Consider the following 27,894-nt stretch of genomic DNA (forward strand, 5'->3'; position numbering starts at 1 on the left):
GATCTGGTTCCCTGGCTCTAAAGCAGCTCTGCTGACCTGGTTCTTAGGCTCTAGAGCAGCTCTGCTTACCTGGTTTTCTGGCTAAACAACGGCTCTGCTGACCTGGTTCTCTGGCTCTAAAGCAGCTCTGCAGATCTGGTTCTCTCCCTCTAAAGCAGCTATGCTGATCTGGTTCTCTCCCTCTAAAGTAGCTCTGCTGACCTGTTTCTCTAGCCCTGAGGCAGCTCTGCTGACCTGGTTCTCTGGCTCTAGAGCAGCTCTGCTGACCTGGTTCTTAAGCTCTGGAGCAGCTCTGCTGACCTGGTTCTCTGGCTCTAAAGCAGCTCTGCTGCCCTGGCTCTCTGTTTCTAAAGCAGCTCTGCTAACCTGGTTCTCTGGCTCTAAAGCAGCTCTGCTGACCTGGTTCTCTCCCTCTAAAGCAGCTCTGCTGACCTGGTTTCTCTGGCTCAACAGCAGCTCTGCTGACCTGGTTCTCTGGCTCTAAAGCAGCTCTGCTGACCTGGTTCTCTGGCTCTAAAGCAGCTCTGCTGACCTGGTTCTCTACCTCTAGAGCAGCTTTGCTGACCTGGTTCTTAGCCTCTAGAGCAGCTCTGCTGACCTGGATCTATGGCTCTAAAGTACCTCTGCTGACCTGGTTCTCTGGCGCTAAAGCGGCTCAGCTGACATGGTTTTCTCCCTCTATAGCAGCTCTGCTGACCTGGTTCCCTGGCTCTAAAGCAGCTCTGCTGACCTGGTTCTTAGGCTCTAGAGCAGCTCTGCTTACCTGGTTTTCTGGCTAAACAACGGCTCTGCTGACCTGGTTCTCTGGCTCTACAACAGCTCTGCTGACCTAGTTCTCTGGCTCTAAAGCAGCTCTGCAGATCTGGTTCTCTCCCTCTAAAGCAGCTATGCTGATCTGGTTCTCTCCCTCTAAAGTAGCTCTGCTGACCTGTTTCTCTAGCCCTGAGGCAGCTCTGCTGACCTGGTTCTCTGGCTCTAGAGCAGCTCTGCTGACCTGGTTCTTAAGCTCTGGAGCAGCTCTGTTGACCTGGTTCTCTGGCTGTACAACGGCTCTGCTGACCTGGTTCTCTGGCTCTAAAGCAGCTCTGCTGACCTGGTTCTATGGCTCTAAAGCAGGTCTGCTGATCTGGTTCTCTGGCAATAAAGCACCTCTGCTGACCTGGTTCTTAGGCTCAAGAGCAGCTCTTCTGACCTGGTTCTCTAGCTCTACAGCAGCTCTGCTGACCTGGTTCCTAGGCTCTAAAGCAGGTCTGCTGATCTGGTTCTCTGGCTCTAAAGCAGCTCTGCTGACCTGGTTCTTAGGCTCTAGAGCAGCTCTGCTGACCTGTTTCTCTGGCTCTAAAACAGCTTTGCTCATCTGGTTCTCTTTCTCTACAACGGCTTTGCTGACCTCGTTCTCTGGTTCTAAAGCAGCTCTGCTGACCTGGTTCTCTGGCTCTAAAGCAGCTCTGCTGACCTGGTTCTCTCCCTCTAGTGCAGCTCTGCTGACCTGGTTTCTCTGGCGCAACAGCAGCTCTGCTGACCTGGTTCTCTACCTCTAAAGCAGTTCTGCTGACCTCATTCTCTGGCTCTAAAGAAGCTCTGCTGACCTGGTTCTCACCCTCTAGAGCAGCTCTGCTGACCTGGTTCACTCCCTCTAAAGCAGCTCTGCTGTCCTGTTTCTCTGGCTCTAAAGCAACTCTGCTGATCTGGTTCACTCCCTCTAAAGCAGCTCTGCTGTCCTGTTTCTCTGGCTCTAAAGCAGCTCTGCTGTCCTGGTTCTCTGGCTCTAGAGCAGCTCTGCTTACCTGGTTCTCTGGCTCTAGAGCAGCTCTGCTGACCTGGTTCTCTGGTTCTAAAGCAGCTATGCTGACCTAGTTCTATGGCTCTAAAGCAGCTCTGCTGATCTGGTTCTCTGGCTCTAGAGCAGGTCTGCTGACCTGGTTCTTAGGCTCTAGAGCAGCTCTGCTGACCTGGTTCTCTGGCTCTACAACTGCTCTGCAGACCTGGTTTTCTGGCTCTGGAGCAGCTTTACTGATCTGTTTCTCTGTGTTTACAACGGTTCTGCTGACCTGGTTTCTCTGGCTCTACAGCAGCTCTGGTGACCTGGTTATCTGGCTCTAAAGCAGCTCTGCTGACCTGGTTCTCTGGCTCTAAAGCAGCTCTGCTGGTGTGGTTCTCTGGCACTAAAGCGTCTCTACTGAGCTGGTTCTCTCCCTCTATAGCACCTCTGCTGACATGGTTCTCTGGCTCTAAAGCAGCTCTCCCGACCTGGTTCTCTGGCTCGAGAGCAGCTCTGCTGACCTGGTTCTTAGGTTCTAGAGCAGGTCTGCTGACCTGGTTCTATGGCTCTACAACGGCTATACTGACCTGTTCGTCTGGCTCTTAAGGAGCTCTGCTGACCTGGTTCTCTGGCTCCAGATCAGCTCTGCTGACCTGGTTCTCTGGCTCTAAAGCAGCTCTGCTGACCTGGTTCTCTGGCTCTAGAGCAGCTCTGCTGACCTGGTTCTTAGGCCCTTGAGCAGCTCTGCTGACCTGGTTCTCTGGCTCTAAAGCAGCTCTGCTGACCTGATTCTCTGGCTCTAAAGCAGCTCTGGTGACCTGATTCTCTGGCTCTAAAGCAGCTCTGCTGACGTGGTTCTCTGGCGCTAAAGCACCTCTGTTGACCTGGTTCTCTCCCTCTATAGCACCTCTGCTGACCTGGTTCTCTGACTCTAAAGCAGCTCTCCTGACCTGGTTCTCTGGCTCAAGAGCAGTTCTGCTGACCTGGTTCTTAGGCTCTAAAGCAGCTCTGCTGACCTGGTTCTCTAGCTCTACAATGGATCTGCTGACCTGGTTCTCTGGCTCTAAAGCAGCTCTGCAGATCTGGTTCACTCCCTCTAAAGCAGCTCTGCTGACCTGTTTCTCTGGCTCTAAAGCAGCTCTGCTGACCTGGTTGTCTGGCTCCAGAGCAGCTCTGCTGACCTGGTTCTCTGGCTCTAGAGCAACTCTGCTGAACTAGTTCTTATGCTCTAGAGCAGCTCTGCTGACCTGGTTCTCTGGCTCTAAAGCAGCTCTGCTGAAATGGTTCTCTTGCTCTAGAGCAGCTCTGCTGACCTGGTTCTTAGTCTCTAGAGCAGCTCTGCTGACCTGGTTCTTAGGCTCTAGAGCAGCTCTGCTAACCTGGTTCGCTGGCTCTAAAGCAGCTCTGCTGACCTGTTTCTATGGCTCTAAACCAGATCTGCTGACCTGGTTCTCTGGCTGTACAATGGCTCTGCGGGCCTGGTTCTCTGGCTCTAAAGCAGCTCTGCTGACCTGGTTGTCTGGCTGTACAACGGCTCTGCGGACCTGGTTCTCTGGCTCTAAAGCAGCTCTGCTGACCTGGTTCTATGGCTCTAAAGCAGCTCTCATGATCTGGTTCTCTGGCTCTAAAGCAGCTCTGCTGACCTGGCTCTTAGGCTCAAGAGCAGCTCTGGTGACCTGGTTCTCTGGCTCTATAGCAGCTCTGCTGACCTGGTTCTCTGGCTCTACAACGGCTCTGCGGATCTGTTTCTATGGCTCTAAACCAGATCTGCTGACCTGGTTCTCTGGCTGTACAATGGCTCTGCGGACCTGGTTCTCTGGCTCTAAAGCAGCTCTGCTGACCTGGTTGTCTGGCTGTACAACGGCTCTGCGGACCTGGTTCTCTGGCTCTAAAGCAGCTCTGCTGACCTGGTTGTCTGGCTGTACAACGGCTCTGCGGACCTGGTTCTCTGGCTCTAAAGCAGCTCTGCTGACCTGGTTCTTAGGCTCAAGAGCAGCTCTGGTGACCTGGTTCTCTGACTCTAAAGCAGCTCTCCTGACCTGGTTCTCTGGCTCAAGAGCAGTTCTGCTAACCTGGTTCTTAGGCTCTAAAGCAGCTCTGCTGACCTGGTTCTCTAGCTCTACAATGGATCTGCTGACCTGGTTCTCTGGCTCTAAAGCAGCTCTGCAGATCTGGTTCACTCCCTCTAAAGCAGCTCTGCTGACCTGTTTCTCTGGCTCTAAAGCAGCTCTGCTGACCTGGTTGTCTGGCTCCAGAGCAGCTCTGCTGACCTGGTTCTCTGGCTCTAGAGCAACTCTGCTGACCTAGTTCTTATGCTCTAGAGCAGCTCTGCTGACCTGGTTCTCTGGCTCTAAAGCAGCTCTGCTGAAATGGTTCTCTTGCTCTAGAGCAGCTCTGCTGACCTGGTTCTTAGGCTCTAGAGCAGCTCTGCTGACCTGGTTCTCTGGCTCTATAATGGCTCTGCTGACCTGGTTCGCTGGCTCTAAAGCAGCTCTGCTGACCTGTTTCTATGGCTCTAAACCAGATCTGCTGACCTGGTTCTCTGGCTATACAATGGCTCTGCGGACCTGGTTCTCTGGTTCTAAAGCAGCTCTGCTGACCTGGTTGTCTGGCTGTACAACGGCTCTGCGGATCTGTTTCTCTGGCTCTTAAACAGTTTTGCTGATCTGGTTCTCTGGCTCTACAACGGCTTTGCTGACCTGGTTCTCTGGCTCTACATTAGCTCTGCTGACCTGGTTCTCTGGCTCTACAACGGCTCTGCTGACCTGGTTCTCTGCCTCTAGAGCAGCTTTGCTTATCTGGTTCTCTGGCTCTACAACCGGTCTGCTGACCTGGATCTCTGGCTCTAGAGCAGCTCTGCTGACCTTTGTCTCTGGCTCTACAGCGGCTTTGCTGACCTGGTTCTCTAGATCTAAAGAGGCTCTGCTGACCTTGTTCTCTGGCTCTATAGCCTGCTTTGCTGACCTAGTTCTTATGCTCTAGAGCAGCTCTGCTGACCTGGTTCTCTGGCTCTAAAGCAGCTCTGCTGGTGTGGTTCTCTGGCACTAAAGCGCCTCTACTGAGCTGGTTCTCTCCCTCTATAGCACCTCTGCTGACATGGTTCTCTGGCTCTAAAGCAGCTCTCCCGTCCTGGTTCTCTGGCTCGAGAGCAGCTCTGCTGACCTGGTTCTTAGGTTCTAGAGCAGGTCTGCTGACCTGGTTCTATGGCTCTACAACGGCTCTACTGACCTGGTCGTCTGGCTCTTAAGGAGCTCTGCTGACCTGGTTCTCTGGATCCAGATCAGCTCTGCTGACCTGGTTCTCTGGCTCTAAAGCAGCTCTGTTGACCTGGTTCTCTGGCTCTAGAGCAGCTCTGCTGACCTGGTTCTTAGGCTCTTGAGCAGCTCTGCTGACCTGGTTCTCTGGCTCTAAAGCAGCTCTGCTGACCTGATTCTCTGGCTCTAAAGCAGCTCTGGTGACCTGATTCTCTGGCTCTAAAGCAGCTCTGCTGACGTTGTTCTCTGGCGCTAAAGCACCTCTGCTGACCTGGTTCTCTCCCTCTATAGCACCTCTGCTGACCTGGTTCTCTGACTCTAAAGCAGCTCTCCTGACCTGGTTCTCTGGCTCAAGAGCAGTTCTGCTGACCTGGTTCTTAGGCTCTAAAGCAGCTCTGCTGACCTGGATCTCTAGCTCTACAATGGATTTGCTGACCTTGTTCTCTGGCTCTAAAGCAGCTCTGCAGATCTGGTTCACTCCCTCTAAAGCAGCTCTGCTGACCTGGTTCTCTGGCTCTGGAGCAGCTCTTCTGACCTAGTTCTTAGGCTCTGAGCAGCTCTGCTGACCTGGTTCTCTGGCTCTAGAGCAGCTCTGCTGACCTGGTTCTTTGGCTCTTGAGCAGCTCTGCTGACCTGGTTCTCTGGCTCTAAAGCAGCTCTGCTGACCTGATTCTCTGGCTCTAAAGCAGCTCTGGTGACCTCATTCTCCGGCTCTAAAGCAGCTCTGCTGACGTTGTTCTCTGGCGCTAAAGCACCTCTGCTGACCTGGTTCTCTCCCTCTATAGCACCTCTGCTGACCTGGTTCTCTGACTCTAAAGCAGCTCTCCTGACCTGGTTCTCTGGCTCAAGAGCAGTTCTGCTGACCTGGTTCTTAGGCTCTAAAGCAGCTCTGCTGACCTGGTTCTCTAGCTCTACAATGGATTTGCTGACCTCTTTCTCTGGCTCTAAAGCAGCTCTGCTGACCTGGTTCTCTGGCTCTAGAGCACCTCTGCTGACCTGGTTCTCTGGCTCTGAAGCAGCTCTTCTGACCTAGTTCTTAGGCTCTGAGCAGCTCTGCTGACCTGGTTCACTGGCTCTATAGCAGCTCTGCTGACCTGGTTCTTTGGCTCTACAATGGCTCTGCACACCTGGTTTTCTGTCACTTCTATGGCTCTAAAACAGCTCTGCTCACCTGGTTCTCTGGCTCTAAAGCAGCTCTGCTGACCTGCTTCTCTGGCTCTACAGCAGCTCTGCTGACCCGTTTCTCAGGCTCTAGAGCAGCTCTGCTGACCTGGTTCTTAGGCTCTAGAGCAGCTCTGCTGACCTGGTTCTCTGGCTCTACAGAGGCTCGGCTGACCCGGTTCTCTGCCTCTAGAGCAGCTCTGCTGACCTGTTTCTTAGGCTCTAGAGCAGCTCTGCTGACCTGGTTCTCTGGCTCTAAAGCAGCTCTGCTGACATGGTTCTCTAGATCTAAAGAGGCTCTGCTGACATGGTTCTCTAGATCTAAAGAGGCTCTGCTGACCTTGTTCTCTGGCTCTATAGCCGCTCTGCTGGCCTGTTTCTCTGGATCTAAAGCAGCTCTGCTGCACTGGTTCTCTGTTTCTAAAGCAGCTCTGCTGATCTGGTTCTCTGGCTCTAAAGCAGCTCTGCTGACTTTGTTCTCTCCCTCTAAAGCAGCTCTGCTGACCTGGTTTCTCTGGCTCGACAGCAGCTCTACTGACCTGGTTCTCTGCCTCTAAAGCAGCTCTGCTGACCTCGTTCTCTGGCTCTAAAGCAGCTCTGCTTACCTGGATCTCTGGCACTAATGCAGCTCTGCTGACCTGGTTCTCTGCCTCTAGAGCAGCTCTGCTGACCTGGTTCTTAGCCTCCAGAGCTGCTCTGCTGACCTCCTGGTTCTATGGCTCTAAAGCAGCTCTGCTGACCTGGTTCTCTGGCGCTAAAGCAGCCCTGCTGACCTGGTTCTTAGGCTTTAGAGCAGCTCTGCTTACCTGGTTTTCTGGCTAAACAACGACTCTGCTGACCTGGTTCTCTGGCTCTAAAGCAGCTCTGCAGATCTGGTTCTCTTCCTCTAAAGCAGCTATGCTGATCAGGTTCTTTCCCTCTAAAGTAGCTCTGCTGACCTGTTTCTCTAGTCCTGAGGCAGCTCTGCTGACCTGGTTCCCTGGCTCTAGAGCAGCTCTGCTGACCTGGTTCTTAGGCTCTGGAGCAGCTCTGCTGACCTGGTTCTCTGGCTGTACAACGGCTCTGCTAACCCTGTTCTCTAGCTCGAAAGCAGCTCTGCTGACCTGGTTCCATGGCTCTAAAGCAGGTCTGCTGATCTGGTTCTTAGACTCAAGAGCAGCTCTGCTGACCTGCTTCTCTGGCTCTACAGCAGCTCTGCTGACCTGGTTCTCTGGTTCTAAAGCAGGTCTGCTGATCTGGTTCTCTGGCTCTAGAGCAGCTCTGCTGACCTGGTTCTCTGGCTCTACAGAGGCTCGGCTGACCCGGTTCTCTGCCTCTAGAGCAGCTCTGCTGACCTGTTTCTTAGGCTCTAGAGCAGCTCTGCTGACCTGGTTCTCTGGCTCTAAAGCAGCTCTGCTGACATGGTTCTCTAGATCTAAAGAGGCTCTGCTGACCTTGTTCTCTGGCTCTATAGCCGCTCTGCTGACCTGTTTCTCTGGATCTAAAGCAGCTCTGCTGCACTGGTTCTCTGTTTCTAAAGCAGCTCTGCTGATCTGGTTCTCTGGCTCTAAAGCAGCTCTGCTGACTTGGTTCTCTCCCTCTAAAGCAGCTCTGCTGACCTGGTTTCTCTGGCTCGACAGCAGCTCTACTGACCTGGTTCTCTGCCTCTAAAGCAGCTCTGCTGACCTCGTTCTCTGGCTCTAAAGCAGCTCTGCTTACCTGGATCTCTGGCACTAACGCAGCTCTGCTGACCTGGTTCTCTGCCTCTAGAGCAGCTCTGCTGACCTGGTTCTTAGCCTCCAGAGCTGCTCTGCTGACCTGGTTCTATGGCTCTAAAGCAGCTCTGCTGACCTGGTTCTCTGGCGCTAAAGCAGCCCTGCTGACCTGGTTCTTAGGCTTTAGAGCAGCTCTGCTTACCTGGTTTTCTGGCTAAACAATGACTCTGCTGACCTGGTTCTCTGGCTCTACAACGACTCTGCTGACCTGGTTCTCTGGCTCTAAAGCAGCTCTGCAGATCTGGTTCTCTCCCTCTAAAGCAGCTATGCTGATCAGGTTCTCTCCCTCTAAAGTAGCTCTGCTGACCTGTTTCTCTAGTCCTGAGGCAGCTCTGCTGACCTGGTTCCCTGGCTCTAGAGCAGGTCTGCTGACCTGGTTCTTAGGCTCTGGAGCAGCTCTGCTGACCTGGTTCTCTGGCTGTACAACGGCTCGGCTAACCCTGTTCTCTAGCTCGAAAGCTGCTCTGCTGACCTGGTTCCATGGCTCTAAAGCAGGTCTGCTGATCTGGTTCTTAGACTCAAGAGCAGCTCTGCTGACCTGGTTCTCTGGTTCTACAGCAGCTCTGCTGACCTGGTTCTCTGGTTCTAAAGCAGGTCTGCTGATATGGTTCTCTGGCTCTAAAGCAGCTCTGCTGACCTGGTTCTTAGGCTCAAGAGCAGCTCTGCTGACCTGGTTCTCTGGCTCTACAGCAGTTCTGCTGACCTGGTTCTCTGACGCTAAAGCGGCTCAGCTGACCTGGTTTTCTCCCTCTATAGCAGCTCTGCTGACCTGGTTCCCTGGCTCAAAAGCAGCTCTGCTGACCTGGTTCTTAGGCTCTAGAGCAGCTCTGCTTACCTGGTTGTCTGGCTAAACAACGGCTCTGCTGACCTGGTTCTCTGGCTCTAAAGCAGCTCTGCAGATCTGGTTCTCTCCCTCTAAAGCAGCTATGCTGATCTGGTTCTCTCCCTCTAAAGTAGCTCTGCTGACCTGTTTCTCTAGCCCTGAGGCAGCTCTGCTGACCTGGTTCTCTGGCTCTAGAGCAGCTCTGCTGACCTGGTTCTTAAGCTCTGGAGCAGCTCTGCTGACCTGGTTCTCTGGCTGTACAACGGCTCTGCTGACCTGGTTCTCTGGCTCTAAAGCAGCTCTGCTGCCCTGGTTCTCTGTTTCTAAAGCAGCTCTGCTGACCTGGTTCTCTGGCTCTAAAGCAGCTCTGGTGACCTGGTTCTCTCCCTCTAAAGCAGCTCTGCCGACCTGGTTTCTCTGGCTCAACAGCAGCTCTGCTGACCTGGTTCTCTCCCTCTAGAGCAGCTTTGCTGACCTGGTTCTTAGCCTCTAGAGCAGCTCTGCTGACCTGGTTCCCTGGCTCTGAAGCAGCTCTGCTGACCTGGTTCTTAGGCTCTAGAGCAGCTCTGCTTACCTGGTTTTCTGGCTAAACAACGGCTCTGCTGACCTGGTTCTCTGGCTCTACAACTCTGCTGACCTGGTTCTCTGGTTCTAAAGCAGCTCTGCAGATCTGGTTCTCTCCCTCTAAAGCAGCTATGCTGATCTGGTTCTCTCCCTCTAAAGTAGCTCTGCTGACCTGTTTCTCTAGCCCTGAGGCAGCTCTGCTGACCTGGTTCTCTGGCTCTAGAGCAGCTCTGCTGACCTGGTTCTTAAGCTCTGGAGCAGCTCTGCTGACCTGGTTCTCTGGCTGTACAACGGCTCTGCTGACCTGGTTCTCTGGCTCTAAAGCAGCTCTGCTGACCTGGTTCTATGGCTCTAAAGCAGGTCTGCTGATCTGGTTCTCAGGTTCTAAAGCAGCTCTGCTGACCTGGTTCTTAGGCTCAAGAGCAGCTCTGCTGACCTGGTTCTCTGGCTCTACAGCAGCTCTGCTGACCTGGTTCCTAGGCTCTAAAGCAGGTCTGCTGATCTGGTTCTCTGGCTCTAAAGCAGCTCTGCTGACCTGGTTCTTAGGCTCCAGAGCAGCTCTGCTGACCTGTTTCTCTGGCTCTGAAACAGCTTTGCTCATCTGGTTCTCTTTCTCTACAACGGCTTTGCTGACCTGTTTCTCTGGCTCTAGAGCAGCTCTGCTGACCTGGTTCTCTGGCTCTAAAGCAGCTCTGCTGACCTGGTTCTTAGGCTCTAGAGCAGATCTGCTGACCTGTTTCTCTGGCTCTAAAACAGGTTTGCTCATCTGGTTCTCTTTCTCTACAACGGCTTTGCTGACCTCGTTCTCTGGTTCTAAAGCAGCTCTGCTGACCTTGTTCTCTGGCTCTAAAGCAGCTCTGCTGACCTGGTTCTCTCCCTCTAGCGCAGCTCTGCTGACCTCATTCTCTGGCTCTAAAGCAGCTCTGCTGACATGGTTCTCTGGCTCTAAAGAAGCTCTGCTGACCCGGTTCCCACCCTCTAGAGCAGCTCTGCTGACCTGGTTCACTCCCTCTAAAGCAGCTCTGCTGTCCTGTTTCTCTGGCTCTAAAGCAACTCTGCTGATCTGGTTCACTCCCTCTAAAGCAGCTCTGCTGTCCTGTTTCTCTGGCTCTAAAGCAGCTCTGCTGTCCTGGTTCTCTGGCTCTAGAGCAGCTCTGCTTACCTGGTTCTCTGGCTCTAGAGCAGCTCTGCTGACCTGGTTCTCTGGCTCAAGAGCAGCTCTGCTGACCTGGTTCTTAGGCTCTAGAGCAGCTCTACTGACCTTGTTCTCTGGCTCTACAACTGCTCTGCTGACCTGGTTCTCTGGTTCTAAAGAAGCTTTGCTGACCTGGTTCTATGGATCTAAAGCAGCTCTGCTGACCTCGTTCTCTGGTTCTAAAGCAGCTATGCTGACCTAGTTCTATGGCTCTAAAGCAGCTCTGCTGATCTGGTTCTCTGGCTCTAGAGCAGGTCTGCTGACCTGGTTCTTAGGCTCTAGAGCAGCACTGCTGACCTGATTCTCTGGCTCTACAACTGCTCTGCAGACCTGGTTTTCTGGCTCTGGAGCAGCTTTACTGATCTGTTTCTCTGTGTTTACAACGGTTCTGCTGACCTGGTTTCTCTGGCTCTACAGCAGCTCTGGTGACCTGGTTCTCTGGCTCTAAAGCAGCTCTGCTGACCTGGTTCTCTGGCTCTAAAGCAGCTCTGCTGGTGTGGTTCTCTGGCACTAAAGCGCCTCTACTGAGCTGGTTCTCTCCCTCTATAGCACCTCTGCTGACATGGTTCTCTGGCTCTAAAGCAGCTCTGCTGACCTGGTTCTTAGGTTCTAGAGCAGGTCTGCTGACCTGGTTCTATGGCTCTACAACGGCTATACTGACCTGTTCGTCTGGCTCTTAAGGAGCTCTGCTGACCTGGTTCTCTGGCTCCAGATCAGCTCTGCTGACCTGGTTCTCTGGCTCTAAAGCAGCTCTGCTGACCTGGTTCTCTGGCTCTAGAGCAGCTCTGCTGACCTGGTTCTTAGGCTCTTGGGCAGCTCTGCTGACCTGGTTCTCTGGCTCTAAAGCAGCTCTGCTGACCTGATTCTCTGGCTCTAAAGCAGCTCTGGTGACCTGGTTCTCTGGCTCTAAAGCAGCTCTGCTGACATGGTTTTCTGGCGCTAAAGCACCTCTGTTGACCTGGTTCTCTCCCTCTATAGCACCTCTGCTGACCTGGTTCTCTGACTCTAAAGCAGCTCTCCTGACCTGGTTCTCTGGCTCAAGAGCAGTTCTGCTGACCTGGTTCTTAGGCTCTAAAGCAGCTCTGCTGACCTGGTTCTCTAGCTCTACAATGGATCTGCTGACCTGGTTCTCTGGCTCTAAAGCAGCTCTGCAGATCTGGTTCACTCCCTCTAAAGCAGCTCTGCTGACCTGTTTCTCTGGCCCTAAAGTAGGGGTGGGCGGAATTTGCGAAATTAACTTTCGCAAATTATCGCGAAAATGCAGAAAATCTCCGCAAACACGCCGGAAATATCGCAAAGACGCGGAAGTTTTTTTGCCGCCTGTTCGTGTTATTTTTTGCGTGATCGCGGGTCGCCAACTTACCCATGCGGTTGCTCATGGGCGCGGCCATCTTGTTTTCACTTGTCACGCCCTCTCGCGATGCTTACTTCCTGTTCCGGGTCGCGCAATGCATGTTCGCGCCTGTTCGCGGTCGATATTTCCTGTTCGCGACCGCTTTTACTTGATCGCTTTGCTTTTTGCTTGCTCGGGGAGAAAATATCGCGCAAACTTGCGCACGTGGTCGCAATGGGCGCGGCCATCTTGTTTTTCACTCTATTGCATGGTTCTGGGGCCTGATTTTCAATCCTCCCTAAATCTTTTCAATCATTTGTTTATAGCCACTTTTTTTGGATCTTTATTACTTATTATTTCTCTAACTATTTTCCTGCTTCTATATTTTTGGTTTTTGTCTACTTTTTTTTAGTTTTTTAGCTACTTTTGCTCTTTCTATTGCCTGCTATTTATTTCCTTTACTCCTTTATTTATTTTACCTTTTCTTTCCCGCCCCGTCCCCAGAACCATGTCCAAGGGTAGGGCTGTTCGCCGGCGCAGCCAGAGCCGCGACCGCCTTCCTTCCGGAAGGCGGCGCCCACAAGGGGTGCAGGCACGGGCCTTATTTGGGGAGGTGGAGTTGGCTGCACTAATTTTCTTTGTGCAGCGCCACCTCCCCTCAACCCTGGCAGCAGGTGGCAGGCCTGGGTCCGGGTACGGCCTCCGGGAGCGTCGGCAGTGGTGGGGGAAGGTGCGCCGGGCAGTGTCGCGCATCTCTGGGGTCCGGCGCACCCAGGCACAGCTGACGCACCGGTGGTCCGACATCCTGGACCGTGAGCAGGACCTGCTGGACCTGCTAGGAGTGGAGGTCCCGGGGCTTGGTGAGTACCTATTTAATTATTACAACTTTGTGTCTGTTCTTCTGCTCTATGTTATATATTGCGAATATCTTTTTTTCCTTCCAACCAGCTAGAATGTTGCTGCTTACAATACATTCCAGGTTAATAACGTTTAAAAGTCTTCTGTGATTTTGACACAGGTGCTCTTCTGCGCTACTACTAATCTTACTTGTTTGCAGCTTTGCGTTTGCGCTTGCTTAGCGTGATTCTTTACGAGTTTATTTTAGAGAAATTAAGTTACGTAATGCTACAGTGACTCACGTCCACTCCTTACTTTGTCCTGTCACTAATAGATAGGGGCGGATTGATACTTAGGTTTAGGTACTTTGTATGAGCTTCTAATTGGTTAGTGGTATGCGTGATGCCCCCCCTCACTCAGTTACGTGACGTGCTGCGAGTGTCGTACTTAAAATTTGGGACCGCGTAGGAGGCAGGGCCCTACCCCTGTCTATCCCGGTATTAGCGAACCGCGAATGGTCAATGCGGTATGTACAAGTGCTTTGTGTAACGTTTTAGCTATGAATGCACTATGTATACATTATTTTACATTGACTCCGTGGGTTCCATTTTGTAGCGGTGGCCATCTTATGTTGCCCTCACATAGGCTATATAGCATGAAGCGAAAACGGGCCTTTTAGAGCACATGTGCCTTTCTTTGACTTTTCTGTGACCTGGGCAGCTTGGCTCCGCCACCCCAGGTCAAACTGGTCTCACGAGTTCCCCGTCCTCTGGCCACCTGTGATTAGCATCAGGGCTTGACACACCATAAAGTCTTTTCATCCTACACAAGCCTCTGGCTAATCTCTTTCACACCTGACTGTTCCTGCTTTATGGTTTGTTTCCCAAAACAGGAGATGCTCATGTTTATTGGGGCCTATCGATATCTGATGTGGGATCTGAGCCTTGCTGGGTAAATAATTACGGGCTGGCTTAACTGGAATGTGGGATGGTCATCATGACTCTGCCTTTTCGTTTGCAATGTATACATGTGAATGACCAACTGCAAGAGAAGGGCGGTGTTGCCCAGAGCGTAACATTCTCCATAAAAGAGGAGACTGGTTTCTGTTCTGCAGACTGCCTCATTCAGTTGCTAAGGCTTCTGTGCGACGTAGTCTCACTCATTTGAGTTTAATAAAGATGTCTTTTCATATTTCAGCTTCTGTTGCCAAGTTCTTTGTTGCATTATCAAGATATGCAGAATTTTATAATACCACATCAGGAAGTACTCGAAGTCATAGGGTGCTACCCCTAGCACCTCTGGGGTCTCAAAAATTGGAGTACTTCAGTTGGCGCCCAATGTGGGGCCTCATCAGAGAAGTGACTGTCTGTGGGAGTGATCTTGTCAGGAGACTGAAATCTACTGAGGAGGACAGGACGGGATTCTACCAAGAAGGTACTCTGTGCACAGGGATTCTGGAGATTCTTTGATTATGTAGCCCGGTATATTTCTGCTCTTCCTGATTTTGATCCTCCACATGATGTCACTCAAAAGGTGAGAAAAAGAACCCTTTTGGCGTGAGTATTATAGAAGACGTTTGGTCATGTAGAACTTGACAATTAGAATTTGGATACCCTTTTGATTATTAAGAATAAGAATTAAGTATAAGTGGGTCGCTCCCAGTCCTTTGGTTCTTTGGGTCTTTAATTTGGTTATTGCAATTACCAAAGCCGAGGGGTTGGTTTCTTGGTTTCTGATTTGGTCATTGCAATTACCAAAACCGAGGGTCTCGCATATTTGCGAGTGTATTGGTAGAGATAACCCCTTGAAGTTTGAAGCTAGATTAGTGAGCTATAAGATGCCTGATCTTAGCAAATTTGGAAATGTAGCTTTTGGTTTGTATAGGTTTGGATATGCGAATTGCAATTTGTGTAGGCAGGTAATGAGGAGATATTTCTCCATTTGGTTTTGATTATAATACTTGCGTTTTCCGCAGTATTTTTGGCATGCCTGTTTGTTTGCTTTTTGTTTTGAAAGGTACCATAGTGTGGGTAAATTTAAAAACATATTTCTTCCTTGGTGATTTTGTATCCCCAGGGAATTGCAATATGACATAATACAAAACAAGGATCCTTCGTTCTGCGCAGTTTCATGAATGAAGATATGCAGAACGATTGTGGTGTTCTGCTAGGCAAAGCTAGTGAATTGAGCGGATTCACTACTTCTTGGACATGCATCTGTCTGTGGGGCTGTTTATGCAGCCTTTTGGAACACTATTGAAAAGCGTTGCTTGTAAATATGACCTACAACTAGTATTTGCAAATGGTTTGTTTCAAGTATAGTCTGTGAGCTGTTCTTTATTTCTGTCATGCGTATTGATTTGTAAGTCAACTGTGTGTTTAAATGTCTGTTTTTTTTTTTATCATTAGTGCAACTTCTGTAAGTAAATTGCGACGGCGCTATTTATGAAAAATGGCTAAAGCGCGCTGTATTGTCTGTTTAACCCCTTTCTGTTTATGTCTGAAATGAGCTCAATATGTGTTTGTGGGTCTTCTGATGTTTCCAGTCTGTTAAGTAAATTGTTGGTTAATTAATATCAAGTAGAAACTTAAAAAAGAAATCCAGAAACGAACCATGTGACGTGCTAAAATAGCTATATGGTGCTCTTTAATTTATAGAATGAGCAATTGTGCACATATACAAAACTGCCGTTAAATGCTTAAAGGATAAAATTAGAAACACATTCAATAGATATAAATCAGGCCCCAAAAACGAAATTATCTATCTTTGCAAAAGTAAATAAATTTACAGCATTTTCCTTAGATGCATTGTATTAGATGTTCACAGGCAAACTTTTCAGCTGCAGTATATTTGATAGAAATGTTCATTCAGCCAGCACCTTCCCAGTTGAACACGGGTGGAATTTTGCAGAACCGTCCTTTTAAATGAAAGTGGCGCAAAAATGTGACGCGTTTCAAGTTGGGCTTATGCGCTGAGGCGTGTGAGTTAATGTGTCCAAAATGATAGGCAAGGGATGCAGCTTGTTTTTTATACATGGATTTATCACAAAAACGAATAATTGGGATTTTTAAAAAAAGAAAATTATTAATCATGGAAAAATTATTTTAAAAAAATAAGTGCTTTTCAAAATCGTTTTTTGATATTTATAAAGCTTAATACTCATACTATGACCTCCTAGCATTAAAATTTGATTTAAGTTGTGTTGCATCACTAAAATGACAAGCATTCGCGTGTACAATTTTCCCTTGGCGCAGGCGCAAACAAGCTCATTTCTATAAAATATAAGTTATTATTTCCAATGCCTGACTCATGGGTTATGTAATAAACATTCTGGTAATGCATATTATAAAAAAAATTGTAGGATATTCATTTTTTAATGCCAAAAAAAATGAAAGTCGAATTTGGGTAGAAAACACTGTTTGAACTGCATTTTCTTCCATTCAGAGTACTTTTTAAAGTGTCTCAGACTTCAGTAAATGCATACGTTTAGGTTTGATATATATTTACAGGTTGTGCCTTCTTATGATTCAATGAGTCAATGTGCCAGTACAAAGGCTTGTTTTAATATCAGGGTTGAAGGTTCTAACTTTAGCTGTGTCTGTCACGATACTACTGAACACGCTATGAAAAACAGGACGTTTTTAAAACTTGGAGAAATAAAATAAAATATGGTGTCGCAACCCGCAACTATTTGATGTTAATAAAAAACGGCCTTAATGGAGTTAGCACCCACATAGAGAAAGAGAAATGGAGAATTCTTTTTTGATGAAGGAAAAAGAGGATGTTTGTGAGCAGGTACGTGATGAAGTCAGTAATGATAGAGGGGTGGAGTAATGTAGAATTACGATTATAGGAACTAGGTAATACGTAGGAAGGAGAAGAACAATTGGGAAAATAGAATGCCGTGGAGGGAATAGAGATGATGAAGGGGAGTAATAAAGACATGAAGAGTAGCGTGAGGAAGGTTGTATTGACGAAGGGAATAAAAAGGAATGTGGTATCGGTTTGAGTAAGTAGGAGGGGAAAGATGAGATTGCAGGTTCTAGCAGTAGGGGTGAAAATATTGTAATTACCTAACGGGAGGCACTGAGTTTCATATGCTAATATGAAAGCGACGAACAGAGCTTGAATAAAGGCAAGTGACTAAATGATGAAGAAAATATCAAAACTCATTGCAAATGCAATTCGCAGTGCCAGTGGACTGGGGCAGAAAGCGGTCCCAATTGCTGGAGTTCAGTCTAACTTTAGCTGGGCCTACTGAGACGTTCATTCATTTAAGATTGTTGAAATGTGTACCATTACATAGGATTGTAACAAGGATTTATTCTAAAAAGTGGTATGTGTGTTATTAAGTTTCGTGAATTATTCACAGTAGATGTAGTTTAATAATCTGGGAATAGAGATAATTTTATTTTTTTTTAGCGCCTAAAAAGGAAAAATTATTTTACAAAATAGAGTGAATTATTGCAAGTTAGGAGGAATTAGGAAGGCCTTCTGGATTTGACAAATTCAGAGTGGCAGGAGCTGGGGGTTGGAGAGCTGCAGAGGCTGGCTCAAGTTACGCTGTTGAGATGCTATCTTTAGTTCAATGGAGTAGGCTGCCACGTTGACATTTATGACCTTTTAAATTAGGGCCTTGCCTCTGTGGAATGCAGAATGACCTTGCTACACGGGCCTCTGAAGGTGGGGTTTCTGGTTTCTCCATAAGAACATCAATAAAACTAAAGAACTTAATTCCAAAGGGAAAATATAGCAAAGGGGTTTCTTTGGAAGCCCAAACATCATGTTAAATGCTTTGCAGAACTGATACATTTGCGTCTCGCTCTAAAAAAAATTAAAAAAAAGAATGATGCCTGCTATTAGCTCTTATTTAACAGAAAACGGAGTGTTGCATTAAGTCTTAGACAGACAAAAAGATTCTAAAATTTTTTTAAGGCTACATGCCTAAATGTGAACGAATTGACAAATTACGACTTATTTTTCACAGTGGAAATTGTAGGTGCCAAATTAATCTGGATGTTGCAAGGACTGACAAGGGGGTACAGTTAAGTAATGGCAATTTATTTTTGTGTATTTGGTCCTATCATGAATTGTTCTTGCTGGTCCTGTATGTTAGAAGAGAGACAGTAACCTTATATTTGACAGCAGATTTCCATTGCCTGGTGATCTACTGTCAAAAAGGAGGGTAAGGATTTTAAACCTGACAAATTACACAGGCCCAAATATTGGGTTTTGGGCTGCAGGTTTACAGTGCATAAAAGTACATGACATGGTGTTGTGTGTCACCGCTTATTTTACATATGCTATTGTTTTGTCTATGTTTTTTGTGCTTGATATACAGCAAGTATATCTGATGGCTTGACGTTTTGTGCGTTTTTATTATTTTTTGCATGTTTTCGTTGTTTTTGTTGCTGCTTTTTATACTATTACAAGTTTACCTGTGTTGTGAGGGGATGGTCATGACGATGCCCATCGCTACGCAACAGTTGGTTGAACTTGTTCTGGTTACTAAATTCCACAGCTAATGACATTTCATGCTGTGAACATGAGAGGCAGCACTTTACCAGTGCATGTCTAAATTGGCTATAATGGTATTACAGAAAACTGAAAGAGATCTACAGGATCAAAGTGTGTCACCTGCAGTTAGTCACGTTACTGCCCCTTTCCTTTAAAGGAACAGGCAGCCCTACGTTTATGTATCCTAGATTGGACCTAAGGATGAAATTATAGATCTGTGACTCAAGGTGGCCTAATTTCTATATTACATTAGTTAATGGTGTCCTATCTCCTAAGTAGCATATGGCCTTTGCTTCTTAAAAGAAAACTAGGTTTTCATTTTTCCCTGCAGAAGGAACTGGAACATTAGCTAAGATTACCGTATATGGTGTAGTCGCCAGCGGTAGAGTTAAAATGTATGTAACTTTGGCCTTTTGTGTACCACCCGTACTCTTGGTGTAGTGACTATCACCCAAGTAAATTCTTGTCCTTCCTATAGATTTTTATTTTTTATTGCTTTTGTTGCTTCTTATGTCGCATCATGCTTAGTTATTGGGGATTTTAGTTGTGTCCTAGTTCCAATTCCCTTTTCCGTATTCCTTTCACCAGTCAGCCCATTTATTATTGTAGGTGTATTGTTCAGGTACACACTTCCAGACTGCAGTGATACACCAGGAACCTCCATATTATGTATAATCCCCTCTTGTATGACCAGACTGGTTTTCAAGAATTGTCCCTAGGCCTGCTTCAATGTTTTCCAGCCTGACTGTCAAGTATATTATATTATAGTAAGACAAGTTTTCCAACCCGATAGGAGATAACTTACGTTTACCTTTTTTGAACATGACGAATTTTCAATGTCTATTTTTTAATGTGGTTTTTACCATTTTTGTTCCTGCTGCTTTAATTTTCGGTGGGATCAGAAGTTTCTAATCATGCAAATATCAGGACCCTCTAGTTCTTGTCTTTTGTTTTCATATCGGACTATTAGCCTGTGTATTGCCTAGTGCACCAGATGTGAAAGGTTTCTACATGCCTATGATAATCTGTATGTGATTTCTCTATTGAGATGTCCTAGATAAGGAATTTAGAAACACTTATATATAATCATTGAAAAAAAAAATGTGTTTGCCCTATTAGACAATGCCACCATATGTGAAGACATCCATTTAGATAGAATTCTCGTGTAGTTATCTACCCTTAGATGATGGAGGCTCTCACACGGAAACCCAATTGAAAAGCTTAGAGGCACTGTTTTGCCTACTGCCTTTTTATTTGTATTGCTTCCTGAGAAAGACAGTGTATTCTAGACGAAAATTGTCCCATGGCGTGTGGCCAGTCCTTTGAAAATCACAGGCCACCTGTTTACAGTCCCCTTGTTATACAACGAACTGTTTAAAGCATCACACTTGCTTCATCAGAAGGCGTTCAACATCAGAAAAGAAGGAGGAGCTGGTTTTGCCACAGAACCAGAATTCCAGTGCAAAAGAGTGCCTGTCATGTGCTGGTAACCTCTGACAGTGTGCAGTCCCTTGAGCCCCTTGGCCTGAGTTTTTGGCCACACCCCCCCCCCCCCCTCTTTTCCTTTGCTTCAATGGAAGTGCAGTGCACCGGCGGATCCAAGATTGACAGAAGGCACTACATTCCAGTGCCCATGGAAGAGCAGCCTGAGCGTCCTCTGACACTGAATGACGAGTGTTGGAGTCTGAGAATGGTCCCGAATCTGCACGAGATGACCTGTGCCCTTGATCAATGGAGAGCACACTACCTATAGTGCCTGCCGCAAAGGAAAAATACTGGCGCACTGCCTTGAGACATTGAGACTTTTTTTCGAGTGAGCTGTGGGTGTTTGCCAGGAGGGCACTCCAACTAAGCAGTACTTTTCTCATGAAAGGCTTGAATGAAGAGGCCCACGCAAAAGAAAACAACAGAAGAAGATTTGATGGACAATAGAAGCCTGCCAGAGAGGCTTTTTGAACGGACTCTGGGCATAGGTGGTTTCACAAGAGGTTTCCGAGTGATTGTATAGACTAGGTGTTAGAAGACTGTTTGTTTTGCTGGCATTGTCTAGTATAAGCAGAATAAAATCCACTTTCTGTGGAAGAGTACCCCCTTTTCACCTCAGAGCATTGATGAGGGTCACCACTGTTTCACCTGAACATACAAAATGTATAGGAGCCCTAAAATGTTACTAAATAATTTTAGGATTTGCTTTTTGCTCAGGGTTGTAGACAATTATTTTTTCATTTGTAATAGTGGTCGCTACTTTCTCCCGTTGTCTATATATTCTTAATAACGTGTTTTCTAGTGTTTTTTTAAACATGACGTTGTCATTTATGGGTGGGATTGATTTTCTCTACTCAATTGACTTCTGCACCCTCTTCCCAACCTATGTCTTTCCCTACCACTGTTTCTTTGCACTTTTTTTCACCCTTTTCCTGAACATGAGCAGGTTAAAAGATCAGAATTCGTAAGCAATTCTTTTGTACAGCTTCTGCATCGACACTAGTTAGTAGTAAACATCACTAATTGTTGGGGGTGTGATCTTATGCCACCTAGATAGAGGTATTCCTTATTTTGTCCTGCCATATGTGGCCTTTGTGCTACTACATGTGTAAGGAGACGTGTCCCGTGAGAGTCGCTAAGTAATAGGATGATGCTACAGCAACATCTCCATGACTTCATGTCTGTAGACCTGGACTCGGATTGATGAGAGTATAGTTATTGCCTATGTAAGGGCAAAAGGAGGGTCTGTCGTACTTTAAAATTTGGGACCGCGTAGGAGGCAGGGCCCTACCCCTGTCTATCCCGGTATTAGCGAACCGCGAATGGTCAATGCGGTATGTACAAGTGCTTTGTGTAACGTTTTAGCTATGAATGCACTATGTATACGTTATTATACATTGACTCCGTGGGTTCCATTTTGTAGCGGTGGCCATCTTATGTTGCCCTCACATAGGCTATATAGCATGAAGCGAAAACGGGCCTTTTAGAGCACATGTGCCTTTCTTTGACTTTTCTGTGACCTGGGCAGCTTGGCTCCGCCACCCCAGGCCAAACTGGTCTCACGAGTTCCCCGTCCTCTGGCCACCTGTGATTAGCATCAGGGCTTGACACACCATAAAGTCTTTACATCCTACACAAGCCTCCGGCTAATCTCTTTCACACCTGACTGTTCCTGCTTTTTGGTTTGTTTCCCAAAACAGGAGATGCTCATGTTTATTGGGGCCTATCGATATCTGATGTGGGATCTGAGCCTTGCTGGGTAAATAATTACGGGCTGGCTTAACTGGAATGTGGGATGGTCATCATGACTCTGCCTTTTCGTTTGCAATGTATACATGTGAATGACCAACTGCAAGAGAAGGGCGGTGTTGCCCAGAGCGTAACATTCTCCATAAAAGACGAGACTGGTTTCTGTTCTGCAGACTGCCTCATTCAGTTGCTAAGGCTTCTGTGCGACGTAGTCTCACTCATTTGAGTTTAATAAAGATGTCTTTTCATATTTCAGCTTCTGTTGCCAAGTTCTTTGTTGCATTATCAAGATATGCAGAATTTTATAATACCACATCAGGAAGTACTCGAAGTCATAGGGTGCTACCCCTAGCACCTCTGGGGTCTCAAAAATTGGAGTACTTCACTAGTACGGCAGTCTTTAGAACCTTTTCTAGTTTGTTCAATGAGTGGAGGTAGGCTTAGCAGTTACTTAGCAGTAGCAGATCAGCATCAATCAAACCAAAATTTGGTGTATACAAAAAATGTAGTCATGTTCATGTGTCCTCCATGATTGGACCATACGCATTGTTGAGGAATACAGTGGAAATGCATACTTAATGTACAATTGGCCTGGAATAGGTGGGCTAGGTTGGGTGGTACGTTGTACTACTACTTAGGCTTAGTTGTAACTTAGTTTTCTGGAATCAGAATGGAAGACTGGATTACTGTTGATAAATAGTAACTTAAGTAGTCGAACTGCGAATCCCCCGATATTACATGTTGACCAGATGAGATAGTCAATGTAGTTATTGCAATTGTTGTTTACATAAGTGTTTTTTGACCGTTGTTGAAAAATATTGTATTTGTTTGACACCATCCATCAATGTTTGTCTCTTTCTTATATCTTTCCTGTTCATCAGCACCCAGGGGCAGACCGACAGGGACTGGGCAGTCGGCGGTACAGGAACACCACCAGGAGGACACCGCTGAGGGCTCCTCTGCTGGCCCCAGTAAGTCTTCTTGTTTTTAATAATATTTCTTATTCCATAACTTTTACTGCCCCATTTTTCCCGAACTATAGTGTGTTTCCAAATGCTATTTTTTTACCGCCAATTATCCTTCGATCTGTACGGTTTCAAAAATCGTATCCCTGCCTCCGCTATGATGACTCTGAGTACTACTACTACTACTACATACTATCAGTCTGTCTGTACTGTAGTAGCTAGTCTTGCCCAGTTGGCCAGTGCCACTCTTTGTGAAAGGTTGTAATATAAAACTCATATTCACCAGTAGCTCGTACAATCCGTTGGGTCGTTGTCTTGTACTACTGTTACTCTTATTGATGTTGAGGCTTTGAAAATTCACAGCAACAACAGCCCTACCAGATTTCTTAATATTTTGATATGATACCCTATAGGACATACCACTGTTGTAGGGATCTTGCACATACATTTGCACCAGAAAATAGGATGTTGGTGATGGTAGGTTGGACCTTCCTTGCACACCTCAATCAGAAATTCCGCACCCACCACAATCTCTGTCGTGGAAGCAATTCACATGCACACCCTTACTTTAATTTGCTCACTCGTGTAAGTTAGTCCACACCAAATACCACCAAGTCTATGTAAGTTTAAAATGTTTATTTCAATTGGAGAAGGTCTGTACACTGTTTTCTTAGCAGCACCAACCGGCAAATCAATAACATTAAAACAATATACATTGTTACACTTATACAGTTGGGAATTAAATCATGATAACTGAACAGTGGTGGAAGGCAGCACCACCATCCCATAGCAATTTAGTTTATATAAATTTATAAATGAAGATGTGAGTGAAGGGACCCCTCACCTCAGAAGAATCTAGTACTGGTAGTTGGTGCATCGTTCAGAAGCTCTGGTTCATAGAAGGGAATCTTGCGTATGTAATGCGAAAAAAGAAATGGTGTGCGTTAGTATATTGCAACTTGCAAGCATTTCTCAGCCGTGCAAAAAAGTGTAGCATCTATGGATAAGCAATATGGACTAACAGTAACAGTAGTACACCAGTTCTTCCTAAAAAAGTGGCTTGTTAATGTTTGTTGACCGCTTGTACGCAGCGCGTAGACTAGACAGTAGCAGTGTGAGGCAGGTCATGTGGGCTCAAAGGTGTCTTAAGAAGCTGCAAGGTAAAGGTAACGTCACATGTGCATGGCTAGGGCTAATCAAGCAAAGGCTACAATGATCATATAACTATTAGTGTCTACTCTACTACTACCTGATTTGTACTAGTGATGTATGTTAGTATTAACTCATTTTTCAACCTTGCTACTGATCAATAGGGGGAAGGTGTATATGACGCCTAATAAATGTGTAATGTTTTCTAGGCGCACTACCGACCACCATTGCCGGGGCCAGCGAAGGCGACGCGGAGGGCGAGGATGCGGCAGTTGCAGATAGCAACGGAGCGGTAGGGGGAGTGGCAGCACCAGTGGCAGGCGGTGGTAAGTTAGATTCATAATCCTTAACTATTGTTGAACTTGACAGCACACTCACTGCAAGGGTGTACTGTATGTATATGTATACTGTACAGTTGTGACTTAGGGCCCCATTAGGATGGTGGGTGTATTGCCCCCGCCGGGCCGGCTGGAATTCACTGCCGTCACCGCAGGGGCAAACCTGCCGCCATCCCTGTAGAAAATATTCAGACATGTCCAGGCGGAAAAGGGTTCAATATGGCGGTGGTGTCTCTCTCACCACACCGCCAGCCATATAATCTGCATTTTGGAATGCCTTTGCGTGGCGGCATTGCCGTCCGCCACGGAAAGGCATGCACACATTGCAGAGTATGCTTGGGGGCCCCCATGGAGGGTACCTACCTATGCTATGGTACCCCCCCGACTTTCAAAGCAAAACGTGACAGGCTCCGTGCGGGGCCCGTCATGTTGTGCTTGGAAAAGCAGCACAACATTTTAGCATTGCTTTCAGCAAAGCCAACCAGAATTTAAATAAAAAAAAACGGGGTGCGCCCGCCACTGTGCCGGGCGCATCATCCTAATTAATTGTCCCCACGGGACCCCCACCCTTTTTAGCAGTCGGATGGCGGGCGGACAAAGTCCGCCCGCTATCCGATGTCGTAAGTAAGTATGAGTTGTTGGGGACGTTTGAAGAGTGAACTAGAAGACTAGAATTCCCTTTAATTGGTATAGGACTAGGAGCCGGAGTATTTAGTAACCAATGGCCTCATCTATCTGATTTCAACTCCGCTTTGAAAGTTTTATGGAGAAGAGCACCTGGAGATCTGCAGATCTGGTTCTCTCCCTCTAAAGCAGCTATGCTGATCTGGTTCTCTCCCTCTAAAGTAGCTCTGCTGACCTGTTTCTCTAGCCCTGAGGCAGCTCTGCTGACCTGGTTCTCTGGCTCTAGAGCAGCTCTGCTGACCTGGTTCTTAAGCTCTGGAGCAGCTCTGCTGACCTGGTTCTCTGGCTGTACAACGGCTCTGCTGACCTGGTTCTCTGGCTCTAAAGCAGCTCTGCTGACCTGGTTCTATGGCTCTAAAGCAGGTCTGCTGATCTGGTTCTCTGGCTCTAAAGCAGCTCTGCTGACCTGGTTCTTAGGCTCAAGAGCAGCTCTGCTGACCTGGTTCTCTGGCTCTACAGCAGCTCTGCTGACCTGGTTCCTAGGCTCTAAAGCAGGTCTGCTGATCTGGTTCTCTGGCTCTAAAGCAGCTCTGCTGACCTGGTTCTTAGGCTCCAGAGCAGCTCTGCTGACCTGTTTCTCTGGCTCTGAAACAGCTTTGCTCATCTGGTTCTCTTTCTCTACAACGGCTTTGCTGACCTGTTTCTCTGGCTCTAGAGCAGCTCTGCTGACCTGGTTCTCTGGCTCTAAAGCAGCTCTGCTGACCTGGTTCTTAGGCTCTAGAGCAGCTCTGCTGACCTGTTTCTCTGGCTCTAAAACAGGTTTGCTCATCTGGTTCTCTTTCTCTACAACGGCTTTGCTGACCTCGTTCTCTGGTTCTAAAGCAGCTCTGCTGACCTTGTTCTCTGGCTCTAAAGCAGCTCTGCTGACCTGGTTCTCTCCCTCTAGCGCAGCTCTGCTGACCTCATTCTCTGGCTCTAAAGCAGCTCTGCTGACATGGTTCTCTGGCTCTTAAGAAGCTCTGCTGACCCGGTTCCCACCCTCTAGAGCAGCTCTGCTGACCTGGTTCACTCCCTCTAAAGCAGCTCTGCTGTCCTGTTTCTCTGGCTCTAAAGCAACTCTGCTGATCTGGTTCACTCCCTCTAAAGCAGCTCTGCTGTCCTGTTTCTCTGGCTCTAAAGCAGCTCTGCTGTCCTGGTTCTCTGGCTCTAGAGCAGCTCTGCTTACCTGGTTCTCTGGCTCTAGAGCAGCTCTGCTGACCTGGTTCTCTGGCTCAAGAGCAGCTCTGCTGACCTGGTTCTTAGGCTCTAGAGCAGCTCTACTGACCTTGTTCTCTGGCTCTACAACTGCTCTGCTGACCTGGTTCTCTGGTTCTAAAGAAGCTTTGCTGACCTGGTTCTATGGATCTAAAGCAGCTCTGCTGACCTCGTTCTCTGGTTCTAAAGCAGCTATGCTGACCTAGTTCTATGGCTCTAAAGCAGCTCTGCTGATCTGGTTCTCTGGCTCTAGAGCAGGTCTGCTGACCTGGTTCTTAGGCTCTAGAGCAGCACTGCTGACCTGATTCTCTGGCTCTACAACTGCTCTGCAGACCTGGTTTTCTGGCTCTGGAGCAGCTTTACTGATCTGTTTCTCTGTGTTTACAACGGTTCTGCTGACCTGGTTTCTCTGGCTCTACAGCAGCTCTGGTGACCTGGTTCTCTGGCTCTAAAGCAGCTCTGCTGACCTGGTTCTCTGGCTCTAAAGCAGCTCTGCTGGTGTGGTTCTCTGGCACTAAAGCGCCTCTACTGAGCTGGTTCTCTCCCTCTATAGCACCTCTGCTGACATGGTTCTCTGGCACTAAAGCAGCTCTGCTGACCTGGTTCTTAGGTTCTAGAGCAGGTCTGCTGACCTGGTTCTATGGCTCTACAACGGCTATACTGACCTGTTCGTCTGGCTCTTAAGGAGCTCTGCTGACCTGGTTCTCTGGCTCCAGATCAGCTCTGCTGACCTGGTTCTCTGGCTCTAAAGCAGCTCTGCTGACCTGGTTCTCTGGCTCTAGAGCAGCTCTGCTGACCTGGTTCTTAGGCTCTTGGGCAGCTCTGCTGACCTGGTTCTCTGGCTCTAAAGCAGCTCTGCTGACCTGATTCTCTGGCTCTAAAGCAGCTCTGGTGACCTGGTTCTCTGGCTCTAAAGCAGCTCTGCTGACATGGTTTTCTGGCGCTAAAGCACCTCTGTTGACCTGGTTCTCTCCCTCTATAGCACCTCTGCTGACCTGGTTCTCTGACTCTAAAGCAGCTCTCCTGACCTGGTTCTCTGGCTCAAGAGCAGTTCTGCTGACCTGGTTCTTAGGCTCTAAAGCAGCTCTGCTGACCTGGTTCTCTAGCTCTACAATGGATCTGCTGACCTGGTTCTCTGGCTCTAAAGCAGCTCTGCAGATCTGGTTCACTCCCTCTAAAGCAGCTCTGCTGACCTGTTTCTCTGGCTCTAAAGTAGGGGTGGGCGGAATTTGCGAAATTAACTTTCGCAAATTATCACGAAAATGCAGAAAATCTCCGCAAACACGCCGGAAATATCGCAAAGACGCGGAAGTTTTTTTGCCGCCTGTTCGTGGTATTTTTTGCGTGATCGCGGGTCGCCAACTTACCCATGCGGTTGCTCATGGGCGCGGCCATCTTGTTTTCACTTGTCACGCCCTCTCGCGATGCTTACTTCCTGTTCCGGGTCGCGCAATGCATGTTCGCGCCTGTTCGCGGTCGATATTTCCTGTTCGCGACCGCTTTTACTTGATCGCTTTGCTTTTTGCTTGCTCGGGGAGAAAATATCGCGCAAACTTGCGCACGTGGTCGCAATGGGCGCGGCCATCTTGTTTTTCACTCTATTGCATGGTTCTGGGGCCTGATTTTCAATCCTCCCTAAATCTTTTCAACCATTTGTTTATAGCCACTTTTTTTGGATCTTTATTACTTATTATTTCTCTAACTATTTTCCTGCTTCTATATTTTTGGTTTTTGTCTACTTTTTTTTAGTTTTTTAGCTACTTTTTCTCTTTCTATTGCCTGCTATTTATTTCCTTTACTCCTTTATTTATTTTACCTTTTCTTTCCCGCCCCGTCCCCAGAACCATGTCCAAGGGTAGGGCTGTTCGCCGGCGCAGCCAGAGCCGCGACCGCCTTCCTTCCGGAAGGCGGCGCCCACAAGGGGTGCAGGCACGGGCCTTATTTGGGGAGGTGGAGTTGGCTGCACTAATTTTCTTTGTGCAGCGCCACCTCCCCTCAACCCTGGCAGCAGGTGGCAGGCCTGGGTCCGGGTACGGCCTCCGGGAGCGTCGGCAGTGGTGGGGGAAGGTGCGCCGGGCAGTGTCGCGCATCTCTGGGGTCCGGCGCACCCAGGCACAGCTGACGCACCGG

General features: G+C 47.9%; 1 protein-coding gene across 1 annotated transcript in view; it reads left to right on the top strand.

Moving 5' to 3' along the window:
* LOC146769219 (uncharacterized) overlaps nt 1-27,894 on the top strand; it is a 290,732-nt gene that overhangs the window by 250,281 nt on the left and 12,557 nt on the right. The window contains exons 5-6 of the mRNA XM_085640527.1: nt 22,316-22,405; nt 23,758-23,874. Of these exons, the coding sequence (XP_085496653.1) occupies nt 22,316-22,405; nt 23,758-23,874 (207 nt within the window). The remainder of the gene's footprint in view (nt 1-22,315; nt 22,406-23,757; nt 23,875-27,894) is intronic.

The sequence above is a fragment of the Triturus cristatus genome, unplaced genomic scaffold, assembly GCF_964204655.1.
Source record: "Triturus cristatus unplaced genomic scaffold, aTriCri1.1 SCAFFOLD_199, whole genome shotgun sequence".
Lineage (NCBI taxonomy): Eukaryota > Metazoa > Chordata > Amphibia > Caudata > Salamandridae > Triturus > Triturus cristatus.